The following is a 25,425-nucleotide window of genomic DNA, read 5'->3' as shown; positions in this document are numbered from 1 at the left end:
AGGAGCAGTTGCCTTCCATGCCAGAGATTTTACTTTTACAGCACAACTCCCCTTTTGCAAGCAGCTGACACTTTGTTACACATTCAACTATGTTGTCTTACAGTATTTCACTTGGAGTGGCCTTATAGAAGGCTAACATTCCCTAAAGTGGAAGATGCATTTTTTTAGAAAAGGAAGTATATTCAAGAGAAGATGGCTGTTCTGAAGGAGCAGAAAACTGAAAGGGCACAGGAGATACTACTGGGAGATGCTGTCACAGGTCTGGTGAACACAGTGGAGGATAAGAGGGACAGGGAATACACCTGCAATGACAAGCCCCCTCACCAGACAGTACTGTTACAGAGCAAAATAAAACCCCAACAAGTCGGGGGCCATGCTACAAATTCACTCAGCCCATTAGCAATTAGCATGGGACCAATGCCAAAACATGGCTGACCTGGTGGCTCCCTGAGATAGCCATAGTTTTTTTCAGAGCAGCTCCCTACCACCTACATATTCTGTACTTCTTACAGATCTCCAGGACATGGGTGCACTCATTCAGCAACATCAGAGTAGCAGCAGGGACTACACTGAAGAGTAATGTGTACATTACAGCACACATACATACCTTATAGCAGCTGTCTTGTACCTAAAGGGGCCTACAAGAGAGCTGTAGAGGAACTTTTAACAAGGGCATGTAGCAACAGGAAAAGGGGGAATGGTTTCAAACTGAAAGAAGGAAGGTTTTGATCAGATATTAAGAAGAAATCCTGTGAGTGCCATGTACAGGGCAACCAAGGGATCAGGCCCACCCAGCATGGGTTTAGGAAAGGCAGGTCCTGCTTGACCAACTGATCTCCCTTCTATGACCAGATGACCCATCAACTGGATGAGAAAAGCTGGGGATGTTGTCTACCAGGACTTCAGAAAAGCTTTTGACACTGTCTCTCTCAGCATTCTCCTGGAGAAACTGGCTGCTCACAGCCTGGACAGGTACACTGTTTGCTGGGTAAAAAACCGCCTGGATGGACACAGCCAGAGAGCGGTGATGAATGGAGTTACATCCAGCTGATGGTTGGCGTTTCCCAGGGCTCTGCATTGGGGCCATTCCTGTTTATTATCTTTATGAATGATCTGGACAGGGATCAACAACACCCTCAGTCAGTTTGCAGGTAACACAAAGTCAGGCAGGACTGCTGATCTGCTGGAGGGCAGGAAGGCTCTGCAGGGGGATCTAGAGAGGCTGGATCAATGGGCCAAAGCCAACTGGATAAAGCACAACAAGGTCAAATGCTGCGTCCTGCACTTGGGTGACAACAACCCCATGCAGCACTTCAAGCTTGGGGAACAAGCACTGTAAAGTGCTCAAGGGATAAAGTAGCTGAGGGTGCTGGTCAACAGTGGCTGAACATGAGCCAGCGAGTGCCCAGGTGGCCAAGAATGCCAGTGGCATCCTGGCCTGTATCAGCAATAGTGTGGCCAGCAGGACCAGGGCAATGATTGTTCCCCTGTACTGGGCACTGGTGAGGCCACACCTCGAATCCTGTGTCTGGTTCTGGGCCCTTCTGCAAGAAGGGCATTGAGGTGTTGAAGAATGCCCAGAGAAGGGCAACCAGGCTGGGGAAGGGTCTGGAATACAAGTCCTACAAGGAGTGGCTGAGGGAGCTGGGGCTGTTCAGCCTGGAGAAAAGGAGGCTCGGGAGAGACCTCTCTCCAACTACCTGAAAAGAGGCTGTAGCCAGCTGGGGGTCAGCCTCTTCTCCCAGGCAACCAGCGACAGGACAAAAGGAAGTGGCCTCAAGCTGAGCCTGGGAGGTTCAGGTTGGACATCAGGAAGAATTTCCTCACTGAAAGGGGTGGTTAAGCATTGGAACAGGCTGCTCAGAGAGGCTGTGGAGTCACCATCACCGGAAGTGCTCAAGAAACAACTGGACACAGCACTTAGTGCTATGGTTTAGTTGTCATGGTGGTCAAAGGATGGACTTGGTGATCTTGGAAGTGTTTTCCAACACAAATGATTTTATGGTGAAACACCAGAACAGGTTGCCCAGAGAAGTTGTAGATGCCCCATTCCTGGAACTGTTCAAGGCCAAGTTGAACAGGACTCTGAATAACGTGATTTAGTTGTAGATTCCCTGCTCAATGCAGAGGGGTTGGACTAGATGACCTATGAAAGGTCCCTGCCAACTCAAATACTCTGTAATTCTAAGATTAGAATTAGAATCTCCTAGCTCAGTTGCTTTCTTATATATAATTTTAGATTTTGAGACATGCAAGCCTGAAATAATCAAAGTATGGTACCACATAATATTTCCTATTAATTTAAAAACATGAATTGTAAAATTACAAATTGTAAACAAATTCTATATATTAACTAATTTTGCATATTTGTATGATTTAAAAGAGTTGTGCTATTTCAGTAAGTAAATTCCAGCTACTTACATCTGAAGGAAGCCCTAAGAAGACTTAAGATGGCAGCAGAAGAAGCAGAAATAAGATTGCCAAGTCTCCAGTTTGAGAAGCACTACAAAGCTGTGCATGCAGCAGGCAGTTCCACAGGAGGATGAGAAAGGGAAGCACAGGTCAGACTCTCCCCAACCCTTTATTAACAAACTTAGGAAACACCAGAACTCATTCCCTGACTGTCTTCTCTCTTGCACAAAAAGACGTGCTAAAAGTAAAATATATCAGTCACAGACACATACAAACACACATTCTCATGCTTCCCAGGAATGCATCCTCACTAAAGCAGATGCTGGATCCAGCACATACGATGGACTAAATTAAAATAAAATTTCTAATCTCTGGTAGCTTATTGTATCATCCTTTCACCTTCCCCCAGTTTTGCTTCAGCTGCAAATTGTGGTTTGTAGAATTCATTTTTGTAAATTATTTGATGCTGAGATCCTGGAGAAGCAGTCTGAAGAAGACCTAAACTCTGTGGGCCTCATCAGATATAAATATTATTCCACTCGTGTCAGGTTACCCTTCTCAGCTGTATATGGAAATTTGTTTCAACAGCTTATCTTCAAAACTCCATGCACCTTTGAAACACTGCTCTTCCAACATCTGTCTCACATCCCAAAGGACTATACTCCAATAACCTCATTTCTCTAAAGGCTATCTATAGAAAATACGCAGAGTTCTACTCCAATCTGAGAGAATAAAAACCAGATACATCTCGGATATACAAGTCAATAGTGAAAAACTTCTGTGGACAAGGGACATTGCTCTCTCTTTCCTGAACAAGTGCCTATGTTAGCTACAATGCCAAATCAATAACTGAATTTTTTCCTATTGTGGAATATAGGCAGGTGTTTTACCTCCACTAAACTGAAGAAAGGCTTATATTATCTCAGTTTGTAGAGAAATTTTCATCATAATATAGCCAAGAAGTAAACACTTCCAATATTCATGGCAAGGGGGATTACAGCATCAAACATCTGCATAGCATAGAAAGGCAGATTACAAAGTTAGTGGTCATACAGTGCCCCCGTTATACCAAGGATATACAAATCACTTCACTCTGTGAACAACCCAAAAAAAAAAAAAAATTCCAGGGAAAACGGTATACTACAGTGTCCAGAATTTTTCATTTCCCTTTAGACTGTGGCAATTAAAACCCTCAAACTCACAGAACAGATACAATTTTCATTCTTCACCGCTGCAATTAGTACATAATTACATGATAAAATACTACCTTATATTTTATCCAAAGCTTACACTGGATCAGATGTCACAATGAGTCTGGTAAAAGTAATGAAGTTTGTGCTTACCCAGAGAGTTTTAAAAAAGACTTTATTACCTGCTTAACTGCAACAACAGTGTGCTGAAAACATACGCCACACATTTTCTCAAAAGAATCTTCATTTCAGGCTCAAACAGACAACCTCTCAAAAAAATTGATTTTAGCACATCTTCAGTGGCCCTCAACAGACTTCAAGAATAACAAAACCACTCCTGGAATTCAGTAGTGAGTAAGCTTTAACTAATACCGAAACAAGCATCTAGCTTCTATTGTAGGGTTTTGCTCCACAGCCAAAAGAACTATTCAACTGTTCTATACCATAGCTGAAGAACAAACGTTTCAAGACTGCAAATACAACTGTAAAACTTATCTCCTACACATAGACTTATCCCAGGATAATGTTTCAGACTACTAATAAATATGATTTGGAACTTTGTCCCTGTGCCTTCCCCCATAACAACCATTCTACAGAAGAAAATAATATAAAGAAATAATCTGACAGTCATAAGCAGTCTTATGTTTTATTTATGTTTGTATCTACCTAATATGCAATGTTAAAAATCTAGAAAGAGAAAATGCAACACACAATGCTACGGACGCAACACACTTAACAACCAACACACAACATAAAAGCATTCTTCCTCACTACACATCCCACAGGCAACTAAAAACATAATTTATGAATACCATCTGCTTCTATTGTCTCTCTAGCAATGTATTAGCAAAATACATAGATTTTAAAAATAGAGGAAAAAGTCTTACTCTGCTATATCAAGATATCCACAGGAAGCAGCTGCATGTAGAGGTATCCAGCCTTCATTATCTGGTTGATTAATATTTGCTCCATTTTCCACCAGAAATTTCACCATATCTACGTTATCATCTATACAAGCCTACAAAGAAAGAAAGAGTTAAGAAGTAAGTTCATATTAAAGCTGTTCTACAATCCTTTGCATCTTTAAGCAACATCTTCAGGAGAAAAGGTAAGTATTTTCAGCTCTAATGAGGAAGTAGGGTTTTTTTGTTGGGGTCTGACAGCAAGACAGGAAGAATTTGAGAGATAAACAGCAGGTGTTCCAGATTTATAAAACGTTTTAAAGAAATGAGTTCAGACAGTTTAAAAAAGCAAAAAAAAAATTATTTTCTCAGGTAAATGCATTCTGGTTCTCTGAGAAACCCTTTACAATCCCCACTGCAACCTTATTCTCCAGTAAGAAGTGGTTCCTCAGGTCCTCACTTTGTCCCAGGCCCAGCTCAGCCACCTGAGTGGATATTAAAATTGAATAAACAGCCACACCGTGAAGTAGAATTGTGACTAAGAGCTAGGGAAGCACTTTGAAAATGATACCATAATGTGATTTTATCTGTAATGTAGAGGAGACTACAGAGTATGAAGGGGATGCTACATAGTATTTCAACATCCCCCTACTGTTTTCCACTGCAGCATATTCTATACCACCATAAATCTTTTAACAGTCTATTATTCACTCCTGTTCCTAAACTTACTTGAGTATCACTTTGGCAATTGCAAAAATATTATCATCTGCCCACATCTCATAATTACCAAGCAAAGAGTGTTGCTCAGATGCAGAACTACTGCCATTCTCCAGACCTCCATCTTGACTGACTCCTATTTTGCCTTTCTTCTCTGTGTTCGAGTATTTTTCTCACAGGGTGCTCAGTAAGTTTTCTTGCCAACTTCCATCCTGCTGCCCTTAAAAGGGCAGAGCAACTGAGAGAAAAGTCCCTCTGCATTTCAGGGCAGCAAGAACTCCAAGCAGCTAGGCCCCACAAGACTGGTATTAATTTTTTAGCTTAATAAATGAACAATACTACATAGCCACAAGGCTGAAATGCGAACCTCTATTCTTGGGCTCCTAAATCCTACTAGAGAAATATGCCTCTAATTAAATGTGATTAAGGTATAAATTTTACTTTTCAGAATACTTCTGGAAAAGCCCCAAAACTACATAATATTTTACTGTGGAAGAAAACAACTCGGATATCCCTATTTAAGCAATTGCACGTTCCAAGATGAATGCTGAAGCTTTCCTCCATTCTGCAATGATGAGGCAACAGCTACACCATGAGGAGAACGTTGCTGCCCAGTGTAACCAGCCAAACAAAACCAGCCACAGACTATCCTTCTTTAACTCCATTTGCTTTAGTTAGGTACAGCTAGACTGCAACTAGACTGCAATACACTGCTTGCATTATTTGTTTTTTGGTTAAAAACAAAACCACATTCTTGAATGAAAACCCTCCTACCTTTTCAGGTATTCTTGAAAACCGCCTTGAAAACTTTTTAAGTCATATCTATCCCTAAAATCAGCAGGTCTTTAAAAAAAATAATTTCTTAACATACTCCAACAATAAAGACTACAAGTTCTTCAAGCATATTTGTCTTCAATTTCTTCCACTTATCATCAGTGTACAATGCTTATACACTTATAGCAAACTCTGAAAGAAAAGAATCACCTCTGTCTGTGGGACATTTTGTTACTTAATAAAAAAGAATCAAAGGCAAGGCATGGTTAATCAGTTTAGGAGGAAAACAAGAAACTCAGATGTTTACACTTAACTGAAACATCAACTATATATAGCACTATATCCAGTTTTTCTGGATATTAGATTTTTCCAACAACTGATGTTCTCTAATAATATTCACCAGCTAATTATAAGGAAAAATAAATTTATATCAGAAGCATTTTAAAAATATAGGTATTTTAATATTAAATTTTAATATGCTGCATGCTTGTTTATCTTAAAATCCCCTAAAATTTGTCATCTGTGGAAAAAAAGGGTATCTTAAAATTGATTAGCACTATTAAAAAAAAAAAAAGCCCACCCATCTGGTTGTGACACAACCCAACACAGAACAATCCTTGCCTATTTTTCAAGTATACATGAGAAAACCTGGCAAGACATACTCATAAAAATGCTGTTGCTAAGTGAATGAAAAGCTTACATATACAGCACATTAAAAGACATATGACTAAGTGGCTAAAAATATTTGACCAAATTTGGGCAGTTTATTGTGCCATACATGGCAAGAATCAGGAGAGCTCAAATACACTTATCAGGTATTATCAGAGATTGTACATTCATAACAACAAAAAATATTTTATTAAAAACTCACTGTGGTCTCCGAAAAGGTAATACCTATCTTAAGTTTAATAAAACCAATTGCAATTGATTCTATTGCTGACAAACACCAATCTACTGTATCCTATGTCCCTATGTCCCCTTTTTCTTCTTAACAGAACCACAGGCAGGTGTTGCATAGACCCTATCACTCTCAGCACTTTCCACAGGAAAGGCACTTCTGACTATCAGCAGGTACCTTAAGACAGAAAGCCAAGAAATAAATGTTATAAAAGAAATGTTATCTAAATGTTTTTTCCATTTCTACTGCACTGCTCACTCCTAAAAGCAATATTTATCAAGTGTCAGAAGTGCCTCTGTTGTTAAAGACTGACATCTCAACCACAAAAGGAAAGCTTGTCAGAGCAGCATGATAAACTTAAAGCAATAGCCTCTAAACAGACTGCCCTTCTAGACCTCAGCCTGAAAGTTATTACAAAGGAAAAAGCAATGTACATGCAAGATGTAAATAACAAGAGTTCCACTGATGCTGCAATAACTCAGAAAGATAAATTCTCAAGATTAATTCTGTCCCAGAATCTGAAGAGAGGACACAGACAGCTGCAGGTCTTCCCTTTCCACGTCTCTTACAGCCCTTCCAAGACTGATCTCAGTTCTTCGCACTCATCTTCCCCTATCCCCAGCCTCTCCCTTCATGGCCCACAGTTCCCACCCAGAGCATGAGTTACCACCTTAGTGAAACCACAGGTCATCCTAAAGCTCTTTCCAAGTGCTTGCAAAACACATCTGTAGAGCACACACACCAGGCAGCTCCTGGGGCAAGCAGAACATGGGAGCTCACACACAATACACCCGTCATCCCATGCACCAGTTTCTCTCTCTCAACCCCAGCCTCACCAACTGGTAGAAAGGCAGCATTTTGACATGAAGAGCTCATTACCCTGTCAAATTTGATCTAAGTTAGCCAATGGGCCTCAAACAGAACGACAGCTGCAAGGACAATCATATAAACCTTGTTTCCTTTGAGAACCAATATAGAAACTAGGCTATCAGCCATAAAGACAAAGCAAAGTTGAGAATACAAAGTCTGCTTACCTTTTCTGATAAGAAAAAGGAAGTACACTGAAGTCCAGAAAAGAAAACCACTTTCCATTTGCACAACAACCTGAAACTGGCACCGCAAAGACTAGCAAAGATCAACTGGCTCTCACACAGACCAGTCCTAGGGAGGTATAGCTTGTGCTAGAAACAACATTTTAACCCTTTCCATAAATATTCAAAAGCGGATAACCAGATACCTGCTGATCATACTAGACTTTTAACTGTATTCACCATGACTTTGTATCCCAGTGCAAGTGGCAGGTGATATAGCTGGCTCTTGATACTATCAGGTGTTAAGAACATAGGTGATGGGGAGACATAACTTAGTCAGTAGCCTTAAAAATAGACAGTTTTAAAAGAAACACCAGAAGTTCTTGGTTCCTCAGTGAGTAACCACCCAAAGAATTCAGCAGACAGCACTCTTCCGCAAAAGACAGGAAAAACAAGCCTGTAATTATTTTGAAAAAATCAGAAATCTTGTAGGGAAAGAAGCAATCAGTCTGTTAGACTACTGTCCCACCCACACGAAGCAGAGCTATACACCATGTACCTTACATGGGGCTACAGTTCTTACTGATTTTCATTAATGTCAACATCAAATGAGGTAATGCCATCTACTGAGGTTTAGACATTACATTTTTTTAATAAGTTTGGTAAAATTTATCTCCATTTTCCACAGAGAGATTAAAACCTACCCTTTTACTGATTTGATTAGTATTCTGATCTATTCCATACATTATTTCGCATCTATTAGCAAAACAAACATGTATTTCACCTCTGCCATCACATTTTATTTTTTCCTTATTTACTCTTGGTACAGAAAAGAATCAAAAATACGAACACAGAAAATATATTAAAGGGATAAAACAAGTCAAACAACCATTTTGAATTGCCATATGAATACCAGAAACAGAAGACCTCACAGTGGGTCTGGAGAATAGTTTATCCCTTCTCTTGATTTGAGTGAAGTAATTCCAGTGGGTCCAACAGGACTTAGCAGAATAGGAACATCTTTGTTAAGGTACCCGAGAATCATATTAAAGCAGCAGAGCTGGTTAGAAGTGGTTCCTGTTCTCTTCACCTTGGGTTGCTTGTTGCCTCTGCCATCACATACCACACTCCCTTACAGCTATGCTGACACGTTGTGCTAAACTGAATCTAAACTGGATCAGAAAGGCAATTAGAATTTAAAATGAAATAGAATAAGAAAAAGAAATATACCCTTATCTGATTAAAAAATAATTATTTGCTTTGATTATATTAAAATAGGTTTTATATTCCGAGAAGCATCATTGTTCTGAAATTAATTTTCATGTCCTAATTCCACCATCAGAGAAACAAAACTTCCTTTCACTCTGAATTTTCATCCATTACAAACCCTGTGTTAAAGCTTCTTGTTTCAAACTGACACTTTTTGAAAGACACATTTTTAAACTAGCAACCACTTCTACCACTTGTACTTTTAAATTTACAACACATTAAAGCCTAGTTTCTTGTTTGTAAGTATTTCAAAGAATCATAAAATATTTTGGGTTAGAAGTGACTCATCTAGTTCCAAACCCCTGCCATGGGCAGGAACATCAGGTTGCTGAGAGCCCCATCCAGCCTAGCCTTGTACAGCCTTCCTACGGAAATCACATTACCCGCTCTGTCTACTTCACTGTCCTCCCTCCCCCCCTTGCAGAGCAATTTCAACTGAAACTGAGACAGGAACACAGGCTGAAGAGAATTAAATTCATCAGTTGTCATGAAAAGGTGGTTAACCATGAGTCCTCTGAAATAATGGTGCCAGAGAGCAGTTCACAGTGTGAACTTGACAATTACTGCTTCTATCCAAGTCCTTGTGCTGACCTCCCAGTGAGCACAGCACCACGAGATAATCCCCACAGTTTGAATGCTGGTCTCTCTCTGCAATGATTTTTGCCTTCATGAGGAAAGGTTTTGTCAGGAGAGAGGACATTACAGTTCACTAATCATATGTTCTGTTCATCTTCACTGACACTGGGAAAAAAAAGATTAAGTTTTCATATTGCAATTTTTTTTTCTGTCAATAAACCACTAACTGAGAAGGTCTAAAATGAAATTTGGTCAAAAGAACCAAACCAAGTTTGAGCAACACTTTCCACTTTCAATAACTCACATATTTATGCTGCACATTAATTAGCAATGCAGCACCAACAAGTGAAGTGGAAGTAAGGTGTAAGAAATGAAAACATAAGCCTTACCTAACTTTCAAGCTACAGAGTCAAAGTAATCTGGGAGTTACAGTCACTAGAAAAAAGGAGGAATAATTTTTTTGCACCTAAATTTGTTACTAGCCCACTAATTAAATGTTTTTATACAAAGTATAACATCTTAAGGTTCTAGTATTAGTAATGACTATGTCCTAAGACTCACTGAATATTTTGGAACACTTTCAGGACAAAGTACAAGAAGAATGATCAACAAATTAGCTTATGAAATATTAGTGATTACTACACTTATTTACTATTCAAGTAATCACTATAAAAGCAGGTATTTTACATTTGCCAAGTATTATGTTTAATACAGTACATATAGGGTGGAGAGGCTGCTGTTGATGTTCATGTTTACGTTAAGAATCAGGAGAGTTTTGGTGTTGTAAAAGAACTTCAGGTGTTAATTGAATATTACAGATGACAAATGTTGCTCAATTATGAAATTAAGTGTTCATTTAGCCAACCCACAAGTCACAGCTTCTATTTTTCAGTGAGCTGGGGTAATACTGGATACCTTGCCTACTGACAAAATCTAGATTTAGGATTGAATGTTTTACTTTATTAAAGCATGCTTCCTAGTAAAAATGGTATGGTTTACAATGCAAATATCCTTGCTAAACTAGTAATACTAGCCTTTTGCTAAACTAGTGTTATTTTGTTTAACTTGCCTGTAAATATCATGCATATGATACACTTGTGTGTTATTTTTTGGTAAGAATGGCCTATTATTTAAAATCCTGGAGAATTGGACCATAAAAAATAGTTAATTATAATTACCATATACAATAACTCGAACTACCAAAGTATTTCAAGAGTACCTCATGGCTTCTGCAAGTTTCAGATAACTCTTCTCCAGAGAAATTTCTTGGAAACATTTCACTTTTAAGTGCAGAAAATTAGAATCATTTTAAAAGACACCTGCAAAAGCAGGTGAGAAAGACACCTTCTCCTAAGGAGAAAACACTACTTGAGGATGATGCAACACTTCATGTCCATTCAAGTCTCATGGGGAAGGCATGCAGAGGCTATTGAAACTGAGCACCCATATCCATCTTAATTCAAATCCTGCAGAACTGTCAAACATTGACAAAATAGAGAAATCATTCCAGAACTCAAACTTCTCTATTATTTCCACTTCATGTAAACAACTTGTCTAACTTTTCTGAGATATATGTGAGTATATCTCAAGAGAAGTTCACTTAAGATTTTCTTTCAGCTCCAAGATAAAACCAGGAGCTACACAAAATCAGTAAATGTTTAGCTCAAATATGCAGTAAGAGCATAATGTAATTTCCATCCTACAATTATGTCTTGTTTTCTTTGCTACAACGAATGACTACATTAATTACATACCCTTAAGCTTTGCTGGTTTGTAACTTACAGTTAAATCTGCAAGTTTAATTATGGGCACAATTCATGAAAAATACTAAAATCTATTGCTATTCAGATTGATATAATCTACATGTTATAGAACTGATCTCATAGGGATTTCCCACTATTTAAATCCTAATGAATGCTTAATCATAATTCTTAATCAGGACTGTAATAGGATATATATATTTGAGTGGTTTCATAGCATTTCAAGTAGAGATAGAATTATTTTTGCCCTCTAACCTCCTGCCAAGATAAATAAGGGGAAGACAAGAGTTGGCTGCAACACGTTATTTACTCTAACCAGAGATGCTACCCTTAGTGCTAGCAATCCCAGTAATGGATTAAGATTCATTCTGACAGACACAGAGACAAAACAACCCAGTGTAATGCCTGCTTTCTTGTTCTTGATGAAATAACCCCAGCTGTTCCAGGCTAGGTAGTATTACATGCAAATGTGCTTTCAAATAAATATTTGTTTCCATTTTTAGCTCTGTGCAAATCTATTTTCAGGAACACTTGAAATTCCCACACCAGAAGTTCTCTCTTAATTAAAACCACTGTACTAAATGTGTAGTATTAAACTTTAATGGTATTCATCTACTTTGACTCGAAGAAAAATCTCAAGACAACCTGCCAAAAACATCTGCCTAAACTCCCCAAAGAATCCTTGGAAAATGAGATGTCACAGAAAAAAAATATTCTGGAAAAGCTCAAGCCAAATAGCATTGAAAGACTAAGTTACTGATGCTGGTGCAGATCTAATTGCCTGAATGGCCTTTTTTTCTCCTGGCTCAACATATTGAAAAAGCTGGTGAAGAGACTGGATTCTATGAAGCAATCTCTGTCTAAAGTTCACACAAATGAGGCTTTTTTTTTTACACTTGTGCTATTAATGTCTGAGAAACAACTTCTGCTGTTCCTTCTGATTTCTTTCAGTTTGAAAAGATCACTAGTACTTTCTGTGGAACTGCTTTAAATTTACTTTTAGGTTTCTTAGGCAGCTTTTTAACCACATACCAGGTGAAAGAATATGAGTTTACTGGGCAAAATGGAGAAAGGAAGATCTGACTGACACCATGGTATTATAGCTGGTACAATGTGCAAATTCACAAGCTGTCTTTCACCAAGGCTTAGGCAGGTAGGTATGTATAAATTATATATGACAGATTCTCATTTTAGCTACATGTTGTTGAAACCTATCAAAAATCACTGAATTTGGGAGTCACGTCCTGAACTGAATTTCAGGCTCATTTGTTTCACAAATGGCTTTCTCTTTGTTCCGGCCTGTGCCTTTGCAGCTTGCTTTCTGAGGCAATTTCAACAGATCAGAGAATCACAGAATGGGTCAGGTGGGAACAGACCACAGTGGGTCATCTGGTCCAACCTCCCTGCTCAAGCAGGGTCACCCTAGAGCACATGGTACAGGACTGTGTCCAGACAGTTCTTCAGTATCTCCAGTGAGGGAGACTCCACAGCCTCTCTGGGCAATCTGCTCCAGGACACAGTAAAAAAGTTCTTCTTCATATTCAGATGGAAATTTCTGTGGATCAGTTTCTGCCCATTGCCTCTCGTCCTATTGCTCGGCCCCACTGAGAAGAGCCTGGAAACATCCTCCAACACCCTCTCTTCAGATACTCATACATACTGACAAGGTCCCCTCTCAGTCGTCTCTTCTCAAGGCTGAACAGGTCCTGTGGCTGATGCACCGTGCTCAGTGGGACAGAGACACACAACCCTCCATATCTACCTCCTGGCAGATATGGAAAAGAAACAAGGTTCAGGAGTAAACAAAATTGTCATACTGTAAAAATATAGTGCCATTACGCTGTTATGCTTTCATTAAGCACTTACTGCTATAACTTTGGCAGACAGTGATTAGTTTTCATGGTCACACAATGTGTAGATATTAGACTTGAGAAGGAGAAAGCAATGTCATATAGGAAATGTATTTTTGTCCCAGTCAAATTTAACAGTAGCCAATTGCATTTCAAATAGGAATTTTTTTCATGAGTAAACATAACGTGCTTTTAGCATATGGGTGACTAATCAACTTCTTGAGCCAAAGCAGCTTTTCAATTTAAAATACTTAACCTCCTGGTGTCCCCATATGCACTTTCTTAACCAAAATAATCTAGCAAAACAAAAAGGCATCACGATAAAACATTGTAGGAGAACTTGTTTACACAAACAAATAGGTTTGTTCACGTCTATGTTCTTTGTATTAAATTTAAACCATACGTGCCAAGTTTTTTTTTTTTTCTTCTGTTTCTGACTATCACCTCTACACAGTTCTGAGTTCTTCAGAGTAGAAGACTGCCCTACATTGGAAGAAAGCAAACCTGACGGTATCTATCAGCCCTCCTCTGTGAACTCATAGGCTATGTTAGTATTCTAGTCAGCAGCTGATGTTTAATCTTCTGCATTAGCAGGATCTAGAGGAAGTTTTCACTGCTTTCTAATTTTAGCTAAGTGAAGTGGCAGAGCTGAGTAGAATAAAAGTAATATAACTGAATTTAACAGAAACAATGATAACCCTTCACCCCATCAAGCAGAAAAAATTTACATGTTGATAGAGCATCCCAGGGTAATCAAGACAGACTTTCTGTGTGCTCACTTTCCTACTACACATTACTGCTGACAATACAAAGCACCTTTAATAAAAGAAACCAAGGTTACAGGTACCAAAAGACAGTAACATTCAATTAGCACTTGCCATGTATAGTTTTATCCTTAGCATTATACAATATATTACTAGTAAAAGTAGATACAAGAAGCTGATAAGGCTGCTATCAGTCAGGGCTCTTTTACTCCCTAAGCAGGGGAAGCTATGCAAATAAATGACTAATTTGTATAACTCAATTTAATGTAGAATAAAAAAGTACATGTGAAGTATCAATAATACATCAGTTAGATTTATATGCATTTTTTTATGTAAAAAGTGAATACAATTGAATGAAAAACCTCATACATGGATGGAACCAAGAATAAAACGAGAAGTAACATTGGCATTTCGAATTGCCTAAACATTAATCAGATAATCTTAAATGTGATAAATACATTTGTTTACCAAAAGTGCATTCTGTGCACAAAGCCAAAGGTAGGACTACATATTAACAAGGAAACTAATTGTTTCTCAATTTTCCATTTTTAAGGAAAGAATATCTTGCCCCTGGCTACTTTCTGTTTCTAGACTGGGAAAAGAAAAGCTATTCTTCTCTAATGTAAATCCCAGTAAATTTGTCAATTTGTGATCAAACTTATGATTCACTGAATTGACTAGAGAAACTGGAAATAATTTTCAGCTCTTAAAAAATGCTACTAAGTCTTGAAGCTGACATAGGTTGCAAATCAGCAGGTTCAGGATGAAAGTAAGGTATTCTGAGAGTCACGCTAAAATTTTAGCAGAAAACCAAGGTTTTTCTAACCCAAATTAAATAGCGTTTTAGTGAAATTATCCAAAAGCAAATCAGCCAAAGGGGTTACAGTAAATATCAAAGACCTGCTTTTTCTCAAAACTGTATTTTTAATATAGATTTTGTCTATCCAGATGGTAATAAGGTAAGAAACCTGCAGCTTCCAGTCCCTGCAACCCTGCAGGTGTCAGACAACATTTTTGCCAGATGTACCAGCACTAACACCTCAATGTTCCTCAGGACAGGCCTAGCTCTGAGGCACGGCAACACAGAAGTGTTCAGAAATGTCCAGAATAACCCTTGTAGCACAGCGTGCTTTGCACATAACAGTGATGTTTATGCATTTTAACTTCATTTTTCAACAAAAAAACCAAGAAGCAGCTTTCCAATTTTCCTGTTTAGAAAAGACTGGCTGTGGAACACACATATATCCATAACTCCATTTTAAAATAACTTAATTCATTTCTGCTTTCAGAAATGTATTCAGAACAAAACCAGAAGAAACTGGGACCTGGTTTGCTTTCTGTTTTGTTGTAAGTTTGAAGGAATTACTCAGGGGAGCGCGTAAGGTACAGACAACGCTAAAAAATTCAGTGTCAGGTAATTTCCATATACGTTTTCATATTCCACATTGTAGGTACACACAGGGCATCATTTGGAACAACCATCCAAAGCCTTTTTTCTCACTTAATCTGCACAAAGAAATGTCTCTGTGGTCTCCAAAAGGTAAGGTACTTGCAACAGACAAAGGTCACTGAGACTCCAATTCTCTGCAAGTGTGAGATGACATCAGGATATACCTAAAGCCAAAATTCAAGTCAGCCAAGTCACTTAAGGAAACCTTGGAAGTTAAGGAAGAGTGCATTCATGGTGTCCCTTTGCTAAATAATCCTCTAAAATAATTTACATTAAATGTAAATAAATTTACTGCATGCTTCAGAAGTAAACAAAATTGTTTGTTCAAACAAATAAAGAGATAATAATCAAACACACCACAAGCCTCTGTAAAGTATTATAAAGAATAAAAAGAAGTATTCAAGACCAAACTCCCTCTCTCTCAAAGGCCAGCTATGCAGCTGTTCATCTGCACAGACATAGTTTGCAACTTCTAAAAAAGGCGTTTTTGCCACAGTGTAATTTAACACTCTCTTCAATAGGTTCGCCACATTGTGAACCTGCTGAGCAAACCCTCACTGGTTGGAGAGAAGATGAAACCTGCGCTCCCACGTGGGTGCTTCCTTTGCCCCAGCAGTGACCCCAGTCCCACCTCCAACAACTATCTTTTGACTGTATCCTAATTTTTCACTAGCACAAGAAAACAGCTATTGGGTACTTCGTAACAGGGACAAATGTCTAGGATTTCTCTTGAGCCACAAAATTAACAACATCCACTTTGGAGTCCTCTCTCTCCAAAAACAGCACAACAGAAGTACCAGCTTTGACATCGGATTCCCTCTGGTCTATCTAAACAGGAAATTCTTCGGTACAGTTGTCCCATTAGAAACTCATTATGACAGATTAACAAAGAAACTGCAAGTAATCACAAGTTCCTAAGAAACCACTTGCATCCAAATTACATTGAAAAATGGTCAGAAAGACAACAGCCAATAAGTAAAATAACCTAAGTTTATTTAGACCCGTCCGCAACAGTATGTATCACTATATATACACAATAGATAGCATTTTAAAAGAGACAGTTTTCAAGTCTTTTTTCTAATCCTCTGAATGGGGTATCACATGGACCAGAAGCCATTATCCTGAAAAACAATTTTATTAGGAAGTTACAGCAGTAAAGAAATAAAGCAAAAGTAGCCATACTTTTTTAGCAATTAAATACAGGTTTTTTTAACAAATAAAACTGAGAAAATCAAGATAAAATCTGAAGTAAAAATATGTGTAAATAGTAGAAACTTAAAGTAGCAGAGTAGAAATTTGGAAAGAAAAGTTACAAACATCAATGAAAAAACATGGCTGTCAGGGGCAGGAATACTAAAGCATTTTTTAGATATGCTCTATATATATATGTATAGAAAACTGGTCAACAAATACTTTAATTTTGTGTTTTGAAAGAAGCAGAAAGTTTTGTCTTGCATAATGAGACTTATATACCATCGAGTTTACTAGTAATAAGGAAGAACATTAAAACTCCATGGATCACTACTTTAACTCAAGTAGATCTTGGTAATACAAATCACAACTGTGCTCAGGCGGCTCCCTAGCCACTATTCAAGAACTAATGCAGCTTCAAGTTTGCCAATGTTTGTTTTCTAAACAGATTGTGAAATACCTGGAAAACAGCGAAGGACTGATAACACTGTACCAGCACTGCAAAGCAGCAACAGAAATGCTTGAAAGTGTTAGCTTGTCAGCCATACTGGATAAAATAAATAAAAAATTAACAAACAAACAAATAAAAAAAAAAATCCATGTGAAAGATACTGAGAGAACTGAGGTTCATTAGGCTTATCAGCAAGAAGGCAATACCATGTCAACACAGTTACACTGTCCCAAAAGCTTTGCTTAGCCTCACCAACAGCACCACTGCTTTTTTGCACCATGGAGCCAGACCTAACCAACACTGAATGCAGCTGACACTCACTCCTAGGATCTGGGGCACTAGCAAACAGTTTTGAAGCAACATGGATCCAACGAGAACCTACCCCACTCAGAACAACTGTTCATAAATGTTCATGAAAGCTCACTAGCAAAGACACCTTCAGTGCAGAACCTGAACAGGCTTCCTCAGGAAAGGCCACCTTGAAGTCTCCCCAAACCTGAATTAAAAGAGATTTCTCTTTTTTTTGGTCATAGTATACCCTCACCACATCAAGTATCAGACTAACTCTGCTGTTTTGGCACACAATGCATGAAAACCCAGCACAAGCTGAATATTTTTGAGAAGCAGTTCTCTAGACTGCATCTGCAACCAGTGTTGCTGTTGTTCTCATGGCATTAAAGAGAAAAGCAAACCAGACTCCATATTTACCCTGATACAGAGGTAAAGAATGATGTATGCTGGCTTTTCATCACTATATTAGAAGCACTGGTATACTAAAAATGTTATACTTTTCATCAGCAAATTACAAAACCAGCTTCTTTTTCCTCTTCTGCTGTGTATGCCTCAGTACCAACACCATCCCAAGCCTCGTTTTGGCGGATCTGTCTGTATGCTCTGATTCATGCTGTACCACCTTCACCACTGCCACCAAACACATAAGAGCAGATCGGCAGCATTTCACACGGCAAGACTTTAAGACTCTCCAAGTCACAGCTCTGGTCACACCTATTCTGTGTGGCACAACTTGCACTGCCTCAAGAGGTCATGCCTGCTATGCCCTAAGTCTCTACATGCTCTAGGGAAGAGCTTATAGCCAGGGCAAGGATACAGCTGTGTTTTCCCCATCCTCTACAGAGCCTTTGATCCTCACAAATCAAGTTATCTCTGTGTGTAAAGGCAAACCTGTAATCTAGTAAACTTTGAATTTTCTACTTCTTGCTAACCTTCTTAAGAGCATTTTTATCCAAGCAACCAAGCTAGAGAAAAATACTGTACCTAGATGAGCAACTGTAACCCACAGCATACATGCCAAAATCGGTGTGGCAAAATCATGGTGTCCTCGGCACTTTTGCCAGAGAACAAGGAATTCATACATTCATACACATGCTGCAGCAGTTCACCCCCATCTTCTCAGTCCCGCATGCCAAATTTTGGGAGCTCAGAAATTAGTTCCAAGGAGAAAATGCACTAAAGAAACTTGCCACCGATGTATTTCTTTCATTGTCTTTAGCAGCACACAATACCACTTTTAACAGATTAGGAGAATATACCTTTGGTAGAAGTTCTTGTAGTTGAATGCTGATAAAAACACACACTTTAGGAAAGCATTTAATGTGAGCTTTTATGATCTTCTCTCCCTGCTACACTTGATTTCAGGCAGTCACACAAAACCCATATCCCAGTTGATAGTAATTAGACCCTCATCCAAATATTCTGCTTTAGAATCTATGACATTCAGATGATGACAATGTTTCAAAGTACTTATAAATACCATCCCTATAGGATAATTTGCCTTTCTATGTTTCAAGATGAGTTTCAAGCAATAATCTGTTCCCTGCAGGAGGTAGTGTTATAAAACCAGAAAACCCTAATTCCTTTGAGCTAACATACACTAATGATAATCACTAAGGGCATGATTCTACACGAGCTCACTGTTGACAAACAGGGAGGTCCCAGGCTCCCTCCTCATTCTCAACTGCACACTCCCAAAAGCATTTGTCAGACTCTCCATTAGCCAATTCACTAACCAGCAAGGCAGAAACAACCTTTTCCTCCTCCCCACCCATGGAAATAAACAAAAAAGGAGGAGGGAAAGAAAACAGCATTGCGGGAGGAAGAAGCAAGAGCAACACCCTTTCAAGGCAGCAGAGCACTGCCTTAGTTGTACCTGGAGCTGCAGCCACTTTTGAGTTTCAGTCTAAAAAGGATTCTAGAGAAAGGGACAAAAGCCTAAACTTCTAATTACACAGGAACTCATTTGTGCTGACGTCTAACTTCAGAGAGGCTGCTGACATCTTTGAATTGCATCAGGACAGAAAACACCTTTTTACCAGGACTGTGTCAGCTTGAAAGAAATAACAAAAGCCCCGAAGTCTGCTGTTTACCTGACCTCAGCAGTATGCATGCCATCATGAAATCAATGACAAATGGTCTAAAGTTTGCTTCTTGTACATCAGACTGCTATTTAAAGATGATTATTATCAAAAAGCACAAAAATTAAAATCTGGCTGAAAAGCACATTGGTTTCAAAGTCAGTCATACAAATGCACACTGGCTCTACTGACTGCATTTCCCCCATAAATACCTATGAACAAATGTTAAACAAGTGAAAAAAAGCCCACAAAAAATTAAATTGATTTGACTATATGCAGAAAGCACACACACTGCCTAAGCATGGGGAAAGACTAAGCAGAGTTTTGGTGGGTAACCACCCAGTGGCCCTGGAAGGGGAGGAACACTGGCAAGGACAGGGGTAGGGCTTGACACGGAAGACTTCCAAGTTTTCTCATTTAAGACAAAGGCCCACATGACTTTCTCTACTATTCAATCATCCACTGTTCATGCTGTAAACTGGAAGCTCCTGCAATGCAAAATGTTTGGAAAACTGGTTCTCAGTTTATTTTCATGAAAGCTCTATCCATCAGGCTAGGGGCTATATTCCAAATACTCCAGAGTACCTGGTGAGAAACTGACTCCTTGTACAGAAAACAGAAACCCACTCCCTGACATTCCAGGAAACAACCTTTGATGCCTTGAGCTTGCTTTTCCTCCTCTACAGTGAACACCTCTACAGAAAAACTTCTGGAGGGGAAAGCTGTTCTGCCAGCTTAATTTTCACTATTAAATTAGGCAACACATCCTAGCGCTTTATGGTTCTCTAAGGACTCTAGTTTGACATTAAATATTAATTTATGCACAGACCTATATATAAACAATAGTAAGGCTGAACAGCCAAATAGTGCAGGCCTAGGAACTGCTTTAATTAACACTGCCTAAGCCAAAGCAATTGGCCCCGCAAACCTATGACCAGTGTACAGTCTTACACGATCTCTACTTCCCTGTGGCTAAAGGAACTTGTTTCGTTCAATCTGTGAGATGATCAGTACTTCCACTACGTGTGGCTATTCACATATAGATATGATGGATTTATCTTTACAGTTCAGTGTTCGGCCTGTACTACTTAAATCTTGTTCCAAATGTGCTCTTACTTGCCACTTAACAACCATTTAGGTACATCAGCAGGATTCATAAAACCTCCACCCTAAAAGTTACCGTTTTACAGACAGTAAAACAAACAAAAAGGTAATAAGGGGATAAAAGGTAAAAAGGGCATAAGCCATATCCCGACTTAACCATACAATTTGAAATACCATGGAACTGAGGTTTTAGGATATACACTATTTCATATGCCTAAAGGAAAGCTTCCTTTCATTACCGTTACAATCACAAGCGCATAATGTTCCTACAGATTTCCCTGCAGTCTCCTACCCCATATACCATTCTCTTCTTTTCCCCCTCAGTGAGAAAGCAAAAGTTCCATGAGCAACAGCATCTTTTATCAGATGTCCTGAACTATCCCAAGAGCAAATCCTCTGAGGCCCTATAATCTAGGTATGATGACATAATAGAGTATTAAAAGGTTAATGCATGTTAAGTCCAAGTACAGATTTCACGCTAATTACCTGGTATCTAATACACCAAGAACCAAGTTCCATTATTTCAGTGTTCCCAATATCAGTCTTTCTTTTCCACACTATCACTTAATTTTCCTAACTCTCAGTTTCATCCTGACAGCCAGCCCACATCTGACAGCTTGCTTTTGCCTCCACTCTTCTGACTCACTCCTACGTCCCTACTCTATTTTTGCATCTTACAGCTTCCTCCTCTGTGCTGGTGAAGGCAAAGAGGTCACAGCACAGATAGTACCAGCCTAAAGTCTAAATGAATTTTAGAAGTCCACAGCACCTTGACATCTGTATAGCTTCTGTGCTCTGAATTATCATACTCAAAATTAACTTAGATACATCACTGTATGGTACTGCAAGTTTTTTTAGGTCTTGGTAAATTCTGTTGGATATCAGCTTTTCCCTGAAGCACTCTTCTGGTAAATCTGAAAATATTTGAAAAAAGGATTTCTTCTGAAAAATCCTACCACACTCTAAAATGCTAGAATATTAAAACATAGATCCATCCAAGGAGATTTTGCTTCTGCCAATCTGATTCTGTATTTAAAAAATTCCATCCTCCTTTATAGCTTCATAGCTGAAAACAGTAAGAGAACAGACTTTGTAGAGATCCAGAGTCTTAGTCAAAGGGATGGACTGTCTCCCAGAAAAATAACTCAACAGGCAAAACTCTTCAGCCTAGAACAAAATGACACTGAGGACCATGTAACACAAGACTAAAAACTATTAATAAGTGAAATCTGTTCACCATTTCTGCTAATACAATGAGCTGAAGTCATTACATGAAGCTAGTAGAAGTTGCAACCAAAAGACAAAGAAACAAAAGCTGCTTTTCTGAAAACTGATTGGAATGCTCTGTATCAGCAGAAGCAAAGATGACTTATCACTGGTCTCAGTAGTTTTTCACACAGATCAGGCACTGGAGCTGTATGATTAACTGAAAGAATGCTAAAGGTCTCAGACAGCTGGATAGAGGAAAAAGCCCTGTTCACTACAAGTTAAATTAATACTGTAGCTTTTTTACTGATACTTCTCTCATCACAGTAGGTAAGCGATGGTGCTTTGTTGTTTTTCTTTTCTACAATAGAAAATATCTTGTGTTTTTTTTATTAGGACTACAAGTAAAAGTAATGATGCTCTTGCATTCAACAGGATTCTGTTATCTGAATAAAGAGATATGACTAAGTTTAACAATCTAGCCTCTCATTCAGGAGGGTTTTTTAAAGTACGGGTATATAAATTACCACAAGGAGAATTACAGTAAAGCTTCTGTGCATCCTACTACTTGAGAGTAAGTACAGGGTAGTTTACCTCACTGGTGCTACTATACTCAGATGCTCCTTCCAGAGGAACCTGAACCAGATCTCTCTGAAGCAATCCCTTAATATGCAAGCCTCAAAAGGAGCTTATTTAAACTCTTAGCATATGATGGGGCTACAGCATTGGTAGATGGGGCAGAGTAACTGACACCTGGACTTTCGCAAATCGTTTGACACTGTCCCGCACAATATCCTTCTGTATAAACAGGAAAGACATTGATTTGACGAATGGGTCACTTGGTGGATAAAGAAATGACTGAATGGTTGCATGTAAGAGTTGTGGTAAATGCCCCATTGTCCACACGGAGACCAGTGACAAGTAGAGTCCCTCAGGAGTTGGGGCAGATACTGCTCAATGTCTTTGTCAGCAACACTGGCAGCGGGACCAAGCACACCCTCAGCACATTCGCTGACGACACCACGCTGTGTGAAGCGATGCCATCCAGAGGGACCTTGACGTGCTTGAGAGATGGGCCAATGCAAACCTTATTAAGTTCAACAAAGTGGAGTACTACGTCCTACACCAGGGTCACAGCAATCCCAGGCACACCCACAGGGTGGGCAAAAAAGTGATTGACAGCAGTCCTGCAGAAAAGGACTTGGGGTGATGGTTGATGAAAACTCAACGTGAGCCATCAGTGTGTGCTCACAGCCCAGAAAGCCAGTCCCGGGCGGCAGCAATAGGAGCGTGGCCAGTAGGCCAAGGGAAGGGATTCTCCCCCTCTATTCTGCTCTGTAACAGCTACTGGAATTAGGACCACTTTACAACAAGCTTGGGTAGAGGCATAACAGCTTACATGATAGCAAAAGTGCATTATGCAACAAAGCAGTATTATCAATATGCTACTACCCTTTATTAAATTAATTAAATCTTTAGTATAAACTCATTGCCCACAAAAGAAATTTCTTCTACTAGTTACACAGGCTCTTGCCACATTTTCAGTTTTAATAATTAGCTACTGTGCTACTGAAGGAGGCCAAGAAAGAGGGTATTATAGACAAAGCTAAAGCCAGCTGGGCTGGTTTTTTTTCCCTGTTGCTGGATGGCTGCCTTCATTTCACTGGAACACTACAAAGCAAGTTGACCATATAAGGCACTGGGATTCCCATGGAAAATGCTTACACAAATCTATCCATGTAGTCTATTTAGTTTATATATCACAGTTAAGATGAACATTTGCAGTACATTTTTAAGACACTTCAAAATTGAATCTTACACATATAGCATTATTTTTGCCTTAACTGAGCTCATGTAAGTAGCCTTCCAGAAGAATCTACAGCTTAACATTCAACCGAACGCATTTCTTTACGTAATATTAAGACTGGATCAATTTCAAAACTGCAGGCAGCATTCATGAACACAACATCCTTGATTTTGGTGCAAATGAAAGGTACCAGAAAAGCCTAATTCAGGGGTGTGACAGCAAATGAATCTCCCTGCCAGCCACTGGCTGCAGCCTGCATTTATCAGAGGCAGCAACTTGCTGCATGGAAAGATTATTTGTAGCCTAGATTCCAACAAGAATAACTCTAACAAGCAAGTGCTTATAAGGAGATGGTAATACAGAGTCTACAGAGAAAGGACAGGGAGAACTGAAGAAAGCAACATTCTTGAACAGATGGGGGTGTAAAATAGAGAGGGCTGCAGGGCTTCCACTTGAGAAGGGCAAGAGAGCTTTCAGGACAATGGAAGGAAACATCAGTCTAGACGAAGGGGCAAGAAAGAAATAGGTATGAACTTCAGGATTAGACAGATAAATACAGGAATACAAAAAGCTGCAGTCAGAGGTATGTGCCAGCATGATAACAGTATCTTCTTAGCTCTAGGGCTTATTCTTCAGAAGAATCAAGCACTTAAATGTTGGGAAGCAACACTTCTGAAAGAGTATCAAAATTTCTAGAGAACTCTGCCATACTTTTTATATACTACCTCCACTTAATATTTGCATTAATCTTTCTAGATAAGAATTTCACAACATGGATCAATGCTTTATGAAAGGTCAATTTTGCCAATACTATGCATAGTTTAGTCAATACTGGGTTTCCTCTTCAAACAGATATCCAAACCTCACAGTATTCTGTATACCAGACTACCAGATCTGTTGAATTAACTACGACATTTTGCACCTGCTTCAGCTAGGACTAGAATATAATTCTTCAACCAACACATAGTTTATTGGCTCCTAAGGACAAAAAACTTGTTTGTAGATTAACACAGCCTGAACAGAACTATTTCTTCCAGTAAATATCAGCTGCTGCCAGGCCTAGCTGCTTTTTTGCACCTCAGCGAATATACTCCATCTAACAAAGACACTAACAAGAAACAAAGTAGAAAAACTAAGCAGTGTGTAGCCAAACAGGACCCAGAACCAGTTTTATTATAGAAACTGAGCACATATGTGACCATGGTAAAAATACAAAAAAAAATTGCAACTACATTTGTATAAAAGATGAAACTTTAGTCTGATCTTAAATTTGACCCCGAGGCTAAACACATTTGAAACCTATATTCCAGACTATGAATCAAGAGCCATCTCTACTCAAGTTTGGAATTCATTTGGCTAACATTCCCCCAAATTACAAAGATTCCTTAAGAAGCTGTAAATTTTATACACAGAGGCGAGCTAAGACTAGTTCTGAAGATCGTGTCACTGGGTTGACCTAAGTAGCAATTTAAAGGACTGCTCAATTAGTTCTTATACCAGTATTTTAGAAGTTACTGCACTCCAACTGCAAGCTCATCTACCACATGACTTGCCAAGTGAACAAATTAAACTTCCCTACACAAGAATGAATGGGCATGGGAATGCACAGGAGCTGCTTCCTTGCGCTTAAGTCGGCATTTAGTCTATAATAACGACAGCACCGTAGTTCACAGTATCTATACCTCATCTAAAGTAAATGCA

At 38.9% G+C, this 25,425-nt stretch overlaps 1 protein-coding gene across 4 annotated transcripts in view; it reads right to left on the bottom strand.

Annotated features, from left to right (window-relative positions):
* The window catches only part of PPP1R12A (protein phosphatase 1 regulatory subunit 12A), a 114,730-nt gene that overhangs the window by 66,306 nt on the left and 22,999 nt on the right, over positions 1-25,425 (bottom strand). For all 4 annotated transcript variants that reach the window (XM_032106672.1, XM_032106673.1, XM_032106671.1 and 1 more), the window contains exon 2: positions 4,490-4,620. In XM_032106672.1, the coding sequence (XP_031962563.1) occupies positions 4,490-4,620 (131 nt within the window). The remainder of the gene's footprint in view (positions 1-4,489; positions 4,621-25,425) is intronic.

The sequence above is a fragment of the Corvus moneduloides genome, chromosome 4 (assembly GCF_009650955.1).
Source record: "Corvus moneduloides isolate bCorMon1 chromosome 4, bCorMon1.pri, whole genome shotgun sequence".
In the NCBI taxonomy this organism is placed as follows: Eukaryota; Metazoa; Chordata; class Aves; order Passeriformes; family Corvidae; genus Corvus; species Corvus moneduloides.
The sequence above is the reverse complement of the archived record's forward strand: the minus strand, read 5'-3'. Positions and strand labels throughout refer to the sequence as shown.